Genomic DNA, 9,999 nt, shown 5'->3' with positions numbered 1-9,999 from the left:
GTTGCACAGCCTATTCAATTCTCCTACAGTGACCAACATTTTTATCAAGAGCGGTGAAACGACTTGGTGGAGGAGTGCATTCTGCAGCGTGCTCACTCCCTTTTTCATATCTGCAGGCGTGGGATAGTTGATTCAGTAATCCAGATAGATGACTAAGATAGCTCGAGTAAGGTAACGATCAAGGAACTTACGAAAGACCATGAGCAAATGTGGAGGGTGATGGAGATGGAGCTCTCCCTCAAGGACTGGGCATGCTGCAGTTTTGTGCCGGACAGGTGGATCCGGCGAGTCGCTAACTCAGCAATCTATTCAAGATCCTGGGACTTGGTGAGTGGTAGGATAGGAGGTACAACTCATGCACTGTCACTTTCCAGGAGAAGGTCATGAATTGTAGAAAGTGGGTGGGCAGCTGGGTATCACGGAATGATATAAACACACTGGGCATGCTTAGGCATAAATGGGGTAAATCAGCACAGAATAATGCGAAGTGTGGGCTGTTCAAGAAGTCGAGGACGTGGCACGGAGTCGACTTTCATGAGAGTATTATCGTTTGGCACATCGCCACCAACTTGATCCTCACTGCATGGGAGTGAAAGGGCCATGATGCAGCTGACCACCGTGTGGAGACAGTCAGGGCACTGTCCAACTACATGATGTTCCTCCTCGTGAACTACCCCTATATGCTACCAGGCCTTCCTCAAAACTGGCTCTACGAGCAAAGCTGCAACAATCTGGACAAGACATGCATTAAAAGCAAACTCATCGTTTCTCCCGGCGCATGGGGACTGTAGTAGAGCACCGTAGTGGGCTCTGTTCATCTGCCCTGTCATACGAATTGTCATGCCTCTGTTTTCCATTATTCAGTTGCTTCACCAAAAACTATCAGAAGAACCTCTTGCGATGGCCTTGTGCGCAGATTGTTTTAGGCTTTTAGCTCAAGAAAACTGACTATTTTATTTTTCTGAAGCAAATTGTTAGCTCTCTGAACTTAAAGTGCATTGGTGCTGCTCTCATCTTGCAGGACAGAACACTGAAGGGCTTGCCGAAATCATATTTATATGCTATTATCAGTTTCAGAGGTGCGGGGCTAATATTTTAGCCCTTTTGTCTGGACATTTTTTGTCCCGGCAACAGGACTTCTTGGCCATATAATAAACCAATGAGTAAGCACAACTTGCTGAAGATATTTTTGGGTGAGTGGACTTTTCTTGGAAAAGTGCAACTGTTTATCTTCAATATTTTTGGTTGAGTGGTGGCTACCAGGTTATGGATTCAATTGTCTGATACACTTTAATGTCACATGTGTGCTAGATATGGGACACCACAGTAGCAGGTTTTTTGTTCAGTGAGGAAACACAGCCAGCAGTTCTAATTACCAATTACTCCCTCCATCCGGAAATACTTGTCATCAAAATGGATAAAAGGGGAAGTATCTAGATGTATTTTAGTTCTAGATACATCTCTTTTTATCCATGTGATGACAAGTATTTTCGGACGAAGGGAGTATTCAGCTGCAGTGACATTGAGTTTTGGCAACTGGGTCTGGATAAGTGCTTGTCAAATTTTGCTAAGGAGATGGGGGCTGATGTATAGGGGTTCTATGTCCGAGATTGCACTTGAGAGAAGCTGAAATTTCATTACTGGAGGTTTCTCAAGGTACACTGAACGGCTGCTCAAAAATTAAACGTAAACCTGAGAAAGGCGGGTGTACATAAAGTCTTGGTTAGACTCAAGATGCTATAATTTCAGTCTTAGTGTCGGCCTTTGGGGATAACGGCACTGCAGTTACATGATCAAGTAGGTGCACAGGAAATCAAAATAGAGTGAGACGATAATACCACATCGATCTGGCAGTTGATCAGTCGCCCCCACCTCGGATGGCGGCAGAATGAGACCATTATCATGAGTGTGACATTGGTCGGCACGGGCGTGGCACACAGGTGCTGTGGAGGTGGCTGTGTAGGCTGCGAGACTGAGCAGATCCAGCTCAGTGATGGTGTTCATTCTGTACGGCACACCCGTGCTACCAAACTCACCAACAGATATGTGAGGAGAGTGAGCACATCATGCTGCCAAATCTTGTCTGGTGGATCTAGGCCGGCCCGGAGTGTGATACTCTTTTCTTCGAACAAAAGGGGTTTCCCCTCGATTTTCATTAAGAAAACTAAGTGGAGTATTACACCACCAAACACCACCCATCAGCAGAATCCTGTTGGCGACTAGTGCTACGCCCTTTGTGTGGAGTGTGACACTCACCCAGATGATTCCTTGGAATATCATGTGTTTACGTTTGGTATCATTGAGAGCTTTCATTATTAGCTTGGCATCACATATGACTCTAGCGCACTCCTGTTCATTCGCTATGTCATCAGTGTCCTCATGCCTCTTCTTTCCGCTCTCCAGTCTTATCACAAAAAATGTTACGAGCAGTGCCTTGTATCAAGAAAGCCACAGCCAAGGACGGGAAGATGCCGGTGGATGTTGTCAGGCATCTTATTAGTTTTTGCAATCTCAGCGGGTAGGTGCACGGGCTGATCAGTAGCTATCCTATTCATTTTTGTGTGACACTGGATGCTTTTCAGCCATGCCTAACAATCTTTACCTCTTTACCTCTTTATCTTTACCTATATCTCTATCTCTACCTCTCTATCTCTACCTCTCTATCTCTACCTACTAATAAAACAAGTATTGCTTCTGGTCGTCCGTCTAAACATTACCCTTGAAGTTGCCATATATTACCCGCTATGCCATCTAAACGGAAAACGATTCGTTTTTTGTTAAGACACCGTCGCTATAAGTGTTTTATAGGAACGATACCCATCATTTAGGACATGTGAGCTGGTGGCGTAGTGGCAACAGCCTGTTTCTCCCACTTGAAAGACCAGTGTTCCATCCCTGCGTTCACCATTTTTTCCAACTCCTTTTTCTCACCCACCTCATCCCCCCTGAATGTCTTCATGGGCCGGCCCGCGGGACGCGGCATCTTTATTTTTCTTCATCTTTTTGTCTTTTCTTTTCTTATTTCTGTTTTTTACTCTCTTTTTTGAGTTAATTCAAGATTGAATTTTTTTAAAAAGTCACCATTTTTTCCAACTCCTTTTTCTCACCCACCTTATCCCCCCTGAATGTCTTCATGGGCCGGCCCGCGGGACGCGGCATCTCTATTTTTCTTCATCTTTTTTTCTTTTCTTTTCTTATTTCTGTTTTTTACTCTCTTTTTTGAGTTAATTCAAGATTAAAATTTTTAAAAAAGTTGCAGATTTTGGAAAAAAAATGGTCGAGAAATCATAAAATGTCTACGAATCTTAAAAATGTTTGAAAAATCATAAAATTTTCGTGGTTTCAAAAAATGTTGGTAATTTTACAAAGATTTTGGAAAATTATAAAATAAAATCAAATTTGGAAAACAATTGTCGGGAAATAAAACCATGTTCTTGATTTTGAAAAAATGATCATGTATACAAAACATATTCGCGATCATGAATCTAAAAAAATATCCATGAAATTTTAGAAAATTCTCAAAAAAAATCAACTTTTCTGCGAATTTTTCACTAATTTTAAAAAACCATTGATTCAAAAAATGTTCAGGAATTTAAAAAATATTCATGTGTTCAATAAATGTTCGTCTAAACAAAACAAATGTTTAGGAATTTTAAAAATGCCCAATTATTTAGAAAAAATGTTTGTTAATTCCAAAAACTTTTTGACGTTTCAGAAGTCTTTTATGTCTACGTTTTGATCAGTTTTTGGAAAGTCTTTATATGTCTAGGCGTTGAGAGTAGTTCGTGGTAGATGAGATTTATTTTAAAAGTTTTAAACATTTTCTTGCGCTACACAATGACAAGTGTGTCATGCGGTGGCAAGCTCATTGTCTTGAGATTTACCATGTCGAATGCATTGTGATCATGTGGACATCACGTCCATCATCAGCGAGAGTCGGAAGAAAGGTAAATGGCAAAATGATGAGCCACCGTATTAAAATAAAAGATGTTGATTGAGTCATACTTAATTGACCAGAGTGTAATTTTTGTATCTACCGTTGCAACGCACGGACATGTTTGCTAGTAATAATAAAGAAAATTGGATTTCTGTCGTCCGTCGCACAATTTGGCCCTGGAGTTCGCATGAATTACCCACCTATGCCAACGGTAAGTTGGAAAAACGATTCGTTTTTTTTTCTTTAAGTCGGCCGTTCGTTTTGATACAATAAGCAGGCAACCCACCAGCAAATCACTACTGCATGGCCAGACCGACTGGTTAGACCCTCACGCTCCCACCTAGGAGACCCAGGCTCGACCCCAGAATCTCCACTTTTTGCTCCCCTTTTCTCTATTAGATAAGATGCCTAATTGGGCCAGCCCAACGCGGCCTACAACACTTATTTTTTCTTTTTTTTCACTTCTATTACATTCGCTTTGGATTTTCTTCTTTTGGCTTTACTAGCAAAAGAGCCCGTGCGTTGCAACGGGAGAGAAAATAACACACACTATTAACTCAATAACCATGACTCAAGACCCTAATAGGTGCACGTCCTTTATTTTCATATGGCATCATATTTGTGTTGCCGACGGTAGCCTCAATGCCAACATAACAGAAATACGTTTGAATGAGGTTAGACCTAACGCGTCTCTCTCTCTCGCGCGCGCACACACTCGTTCAGAATAAAATGAGAAATATGTTGTTTTTCCATGCGAGGTTTTTCAAAGATGTGCATGTGTTGTTATCGATGTTTTATTTCCTCTCAATCTGGTTGTGGGTATTTATTTGGTTTTAGTGGGTATTTATTTCCAATTCTAATCATTGCTGGTACGAAAAAAACCCAGACCGTGCACTATAGATTAAGTTTGCATCAAAATAATATTGTACAAATATTTAACAGCTAAAAATACCATCATATTTAGATTCTATATATTTTTCTAATCAAATTTCATATATAACATATCACAATCGGAGTTACGGTTTAAAAGTTATGATTAATTTTATTTTAGATACATTGTGGATTAATTAACTGAAAAATCAGGGGGTTTTATGTTAAAAAAGGATTTAGCTGACTTAAATATGGACGGTGGGTTGATTAACTGAAACATCAGGGGGTTTTCTGAGAAAATTCAAAAAAATTCGGTTGTGACTTAAACGTGTACTGTTGGTTAATTTACAGATAACAGAGTTTTTTTGTTTGCAAAAAGCGCGTGACAGACACCCATACATTGCTACGGGGCATATCTAATACTCTTTCCGTTCCAAATTACTCGTCGCGCATAAATGGATGTATCTAACAAGTAATTCGGAACGGAGGGAGTAGTTGTTCAATACAATTGTGTCTAATGTATGCGTTCCGAATTCTCGTGTATTTCTTCTTCTCTCACCATATCACACTCGTGCATTTCCAGCTTTGAGATACTAATAAAAATATTATTTGGGTTTAACATGTCACTTGTGTCTTATGTCTCCATTACAATGAAAATATCGATATAAGCTGGTTACATGCTTATTCACATAAGATGGGTACATGCAAGTTTAGTTTTCGATGATAAACACCTCTGCCTTTTTCCATTCATTCCTTTAGAGTAACTGCCCTACAACACCCCCTTCCATCTGCAAAGTGTCCCTTCCTACCCTTGGCCAACAAGATACAAGGTAGGTGCCATCTTTTTTGCCACCACGAGTAACGAACCCAACCTGAAAATTAAAAAAATGAGGAGAAAGTGATAGTATTTTGTAAAGAATATATATGGTGAAATCAGAATCTTGTGCAACAATTTATCAGGCACACATATATATCAGTACTTTCTATAAGTGAGGTGGTGATGCTAAAGATTGTTAAAAATCTATTATTCCGAAATAAAGAGTAAGCTATTAGGAAGTAAAAAATAATGATGCAAAACATCCAACTTGACATGATAGTAGTCAAACATCTCTTAAATCATCAAATTAACAGGAAATGGGAGTGCTCTTTTCGAGTGCCACAATGTACGATGTAGAAATCATTTGGTAACGGTTTGTCAAACCACAAACAGAAGGAACAATAATGTATTCACCGTAATGATAAGCAGCATATCCTAGCAATCTTGTTTTTGTGAAACCAGCGTTACCATTGATGCAACCTACAATTAAAGAACAGTGTAGCAGTCTTATCTCCAGCCGCAGAAGAGCAAGCATCAAAGCTACAAAGGCCTACAACTTCCAATGATTTCATCACAGACTGAGAAAGTAGTAAAGAATGCTTACATATGTTGTCGCATTGTCATTCTGAAGTATTCCATTGAACAAAATAGTACAATACCAAAGAACAAAAACAAATATTGGCCCAACAACAACAAATAGACATTGCCTTGACCACCCTCTACAAATAATTTGGCAACTCATTTTAGGATACAGGACCCAGAATAAAAGGAAAAAAATTATCTCAATTTAGTTGCACTATAATTAGGTAAGGGAATTAGTTTGGTGGAGTGGTAATTGTGGAAACAAAATGAAATTGTTCAGTATCAGATACTGCCAATTACATCTCTATCACTAAACTGGCTGGAGATCGCTAATTAATCGACGATAAGAGTTTGCCAACTGTTAATGTGTGCATAAACATGGCACAACACAGAAGAATCTAATAAATCGCAGCAAAACAATAACAACAATCACCAGCTTAAAAAATACAATATGCGACAAATATCTCAAGTGTTTCTGAATGTGTTTCACTACCTCCATGTGTACCAGCTGTCTCTGTAGAAGGAAGCACACTCCTTGTGAACAAGTTGTCTCTGTAGAAAGAAGTACTTCAAATTAAATAGATCCCACCAAAAGAAACATGGACCTACAGAAAAATGAATATTTTCTTGACAACCAGACTTAAACTGAAAGCATCCATCAACATACCTACAACTTAACTAAACCTTAACCGAGAAACATCATCCAACAGGAACAAAATTCCTACAACTTAACTAAACTGAAAGCATCCATCATCATCATGATGAACCGAAACATCATCATCATTGCAGTATACTTGCCACACACCCATATAATCATCCATGTATCTTTTGAATCTACAAAGAAAATAATAAAATGAAGTGTTAATAGACAATGCACTAACATGATGCAAGTAGTGATAGAGGTAGGACATTAGTCACATACAAAGGTTGAAGACCATGAAATCTTTGTTTTTTCTGCATTACCGAGAGTATTGCAGTTTTTGCGACTCCATACCAAATCTTCAATTTCCACAGTGCCATATCGACATGATGCTAGCAAAAAGAAAGCAAAAAGGCATGATTATTGACAACTGTTCAGAAGCAATGCATTGAGAAATTTAAATGGCATTACAGCTATGAATTATCTAGATCGCTTATAAGTATGGCATTAAAAAATATTAGCTCCTATGATATAGTAACTTTTTGTTAGTTACTTCATGCTAATGCATGTATACTAACAGTAAAAACTGGAGCAATCAGACCAACACCAAAATCCAGATATATAAAGGCAAGCATCAGCCATCCTACACTTGCAGACCGTCATATCCATTGGAACGAGTGCTCCAAAATATATTATATGAAGCCAAGACCCAGCCATGCATCACATGAGAATCATTCAATTGGATAGAAGAACAGTACCCGTAACTAAAGCAGAATAACAATCAAATTCTTAGGCCAGTTTAGCAGGTGTTGAGAATCCCTTTGTCGGCGTCTCGTGCCACAGGTTGCACTTAGCCGTCAATGACATCCAACAGGTACCAGCCACTGCATATCGGCTTAGCCTCCTCAGCCTATCATCGATTACGCGCTCTCGCCCACATCTTGGTAGCAAACGATGACCAGTCTGCCTTTAAAACATATCTACAGTTTTCTCTTTATTATGAAGTATACTACTTCCTGCCGAGACCGTAGTGTAAGACGTGATGAATATGCTGATGAAAAATATTATGAAGTGAAACACACAGCATCAGCAAAAGCATAGCTTGTACGACAAAGCAGCAGAGGCTTATGACCCACTGTGTACAGACACTACCCTGGTCAGCCCCACTTTGCAAGGCATCATGCTAATGACGACATGGATTACCATCGGACAAATCTAAGTGTGGGATCAATCTAAGGGGATCAAGTCTGCTGCACCTGCGATCTGCAATGCGATTTTGCATGAAGTTAGTGTCTTTGGGTGGTCGGCTGGAAACATGCCGGTGGTGGCAGCGAATAAGACCCATGGTGAAATTGGCTTAATTTGAGGATATGACCAGGGTATTGAATGCCGTTCAAGAGCCCAGGTGCGCTCCGTCAAGAAAAGAAAAAGAGACCAGTTCATATGTCAAAATATAGATGCTCCCTTTGCTGAAATTTAAGTAAAACATATTGCATAAAATAGCTACCGAATTGATGAGACAAAAATAATAGAAGCTTCATTGCAGGCTTACAGGTGGTTTCAATTAATTACTAAAAGAAACAAATCTTCATGCTTTTTCAGGAGATAAAACAATTGCATCTTATAACATGGTTTCAGTGGATTAATAAGCACCTTTGCAAGAACAAAGAGAACTATCAGTAGGACAGTGAGGGTAATTATTAAGCACATCCCTATCTTTATGTTCTAATGATGCTGGTATTTTTGCAGTGCATCTACCCAGAAACAGATTTTGATTGCTTTTCAAAAATATGGTATCCCTAGCTGATCAAACAAAACAGTAATCAAATATTCCTGGAAAAAACTCCATCTCTTATAATTAAAGTAATTTATTTTGAAGAAAAAGAATAGAGCCTCGTAGCAGTTTACCACATAGAGTGCATTGACCAGCACCATGAGTAAGTAGCTAGTGAAGGGGTGAGGATCGGAACTTGTTAGGAAAAAGGTAAATTGTGCATATGGGCAAACTCACATAATAGTAGATTTAGTATGATATTTTCTTTGTGGAGGTATGATATGGAGACGCCTAGGTCCAGCTGCTAACTACAGAACATAGCCCTTTTATTCTGCTTTCTTAGCAATTGAAACACAGCACCGATCCAACATCAAAATATGTACATGAGGGCAAAATAGATGGATGTTTGTGACCTACCATGTCCAGGCCCTGTCCTACTTTCTAGGTCATCGCGCTGGCCGTTAGATGGATCACGGCGGACAAACTCACCTGAAGCCAGAGGAGGAGGAGGAAGCTCCATGGCTACTTCGTCCCGAGCAGCAGGAAGGCTGTCCACAGTACCTCCCTCCACGTCTACAGGGGAAGAGAAGAGCAGAGGTTAGAGAAAGGGAGAGGGAGAGGGCGAATCCAGGGGAGGGGATGCACTCACCGGACGAGAGGAGGGCAACTTGGCCACCAGCGCCGGAGTAGATGCCCGAAACCCTAGCCATGGGAGGAGGGTCGCCGGTGAGCTTTACTGGCCGCGAGCGCCGGATCTAGTCGTATGAGAGGGCGCCACGAGTGCGAGGGGGCCTCGAGCGGTGCTTCATGGTGGTGGGGATTCGCCGGACGTCGTTTGGATCAGCCGCCGCAGGTAGCGCAACGAGGAGCCGCTTGGAGAGAGAGATGAGATGTGAGAGGGATGGTTGGCTGGGGGATGCAGGCGGATCTGGCACACGCCGGCGCTGCAAGGTGGGAGAAGGTGAGGGGGAGGGCCGGTGGCGAGGTGGGCCGGTGCCAAGCGAGGCGGAGCCGTGGGGGCGATGCAACCGCCGGCGTGCGGGTGGGGGGATGCGGTGAACCTTGTTTTCCCAGAGGAACAGTTATTTCACTTAGATCGTGACTGCGGGTTAATTGTGCAAAACAACAGGGACCTTTTAGCAAAATGGCTAATGACGTACGACCAGAAGCACTAATTGCTTTATTAGTATAGGGAAAGATTTCTAAATACTATAAATATTTTAATTATAAAAATCACTTATATGCGGACTTTGAAAGAATGTTAATCATGCATTAAACAAATGTCAAGCTTGTATAGAAAAAATGTTTTCATTATATACAAACAATTACAGTGTGTATAGAAAAATAATAATATATTTTCCATTGTTTAGTAAATGTTA

The 9,999-nt window shown here is 40.6% G+C and overlaps 1 protein-coding gene across 5 annotated transcripts; it reads right to left on the bottom strand.

The window, feature by feature from the left end:
• Positions 1–5,432: 5,432 nt before the first annotated feature.
• On the bottom strand, positions 5,433–9,657 carry LOC119361742. Of its 5 annotated transcripts, none has more exons than XR_005172959.1 (7): positions 9,270–9,647; positions 9,110–9,193; positions 7,129–7,238; positions 6,874–7,040; positions 6,700–6,758; positions 6,039–6,104; positions 5,622–5,679 (listed from the first exon to the last, which is right to left on the bottom strand). XR_005172959.1 is itself a non-coding variant. In XM_037626884.1 (7 exons), exons 1-6 carry the CDS (start codon positions 9,328–9,330, stop codon positions 6,089–6,091), a joined length of 390 nt encoding a protein of 129 aa, XP_037482781.1. In that variant the 5' UTR covers positions 9,331–9,657; the 3' UTR covers positions 5,622–5,679; positions 6,039–6,088. The 5 variants fall into 5 exon arrangements, 2 of the variants coding, with proteins under 2 accessions (XP_037482780.1, XP_037482781.1); XM_037626884.1 differs by having other exon boundaries at positions 6,940–7,040; positions 7,170–7,238; positions 9,270–9,657; XR_005172960.1 differs by lacking the exon at positions 6,039–6,104 and having other exon boundaries at positions 5,433–5,679; positions 6,940–7,040; positions 9,270–9,654.
• Positions 9,658–9,999: the final 342 nt, after the last annotated feature.

The sequence above is a fragment of the Triticum dicoccoides genome, chromosome 2B (assembly GCF_002162155.2).
Source record: "Triticum dicoccoides isolate Atlit2015 ecotype Zavitan chromosome 2B, WEW_v2.0, whole genome shotgun sequence".
Classification (NCBI taxonomy): Eukaryota; Viridiplantae; Streptophyta; class Magnoliopsida; order Poales; family Poaceae; genus Triticum; species Triticum dicoccoides.
The sequence above is the reverse complement of the archived record's forward strand: the minus strand, read 5'-3'. Positions and strand labels throughout refer to the sequence as shown.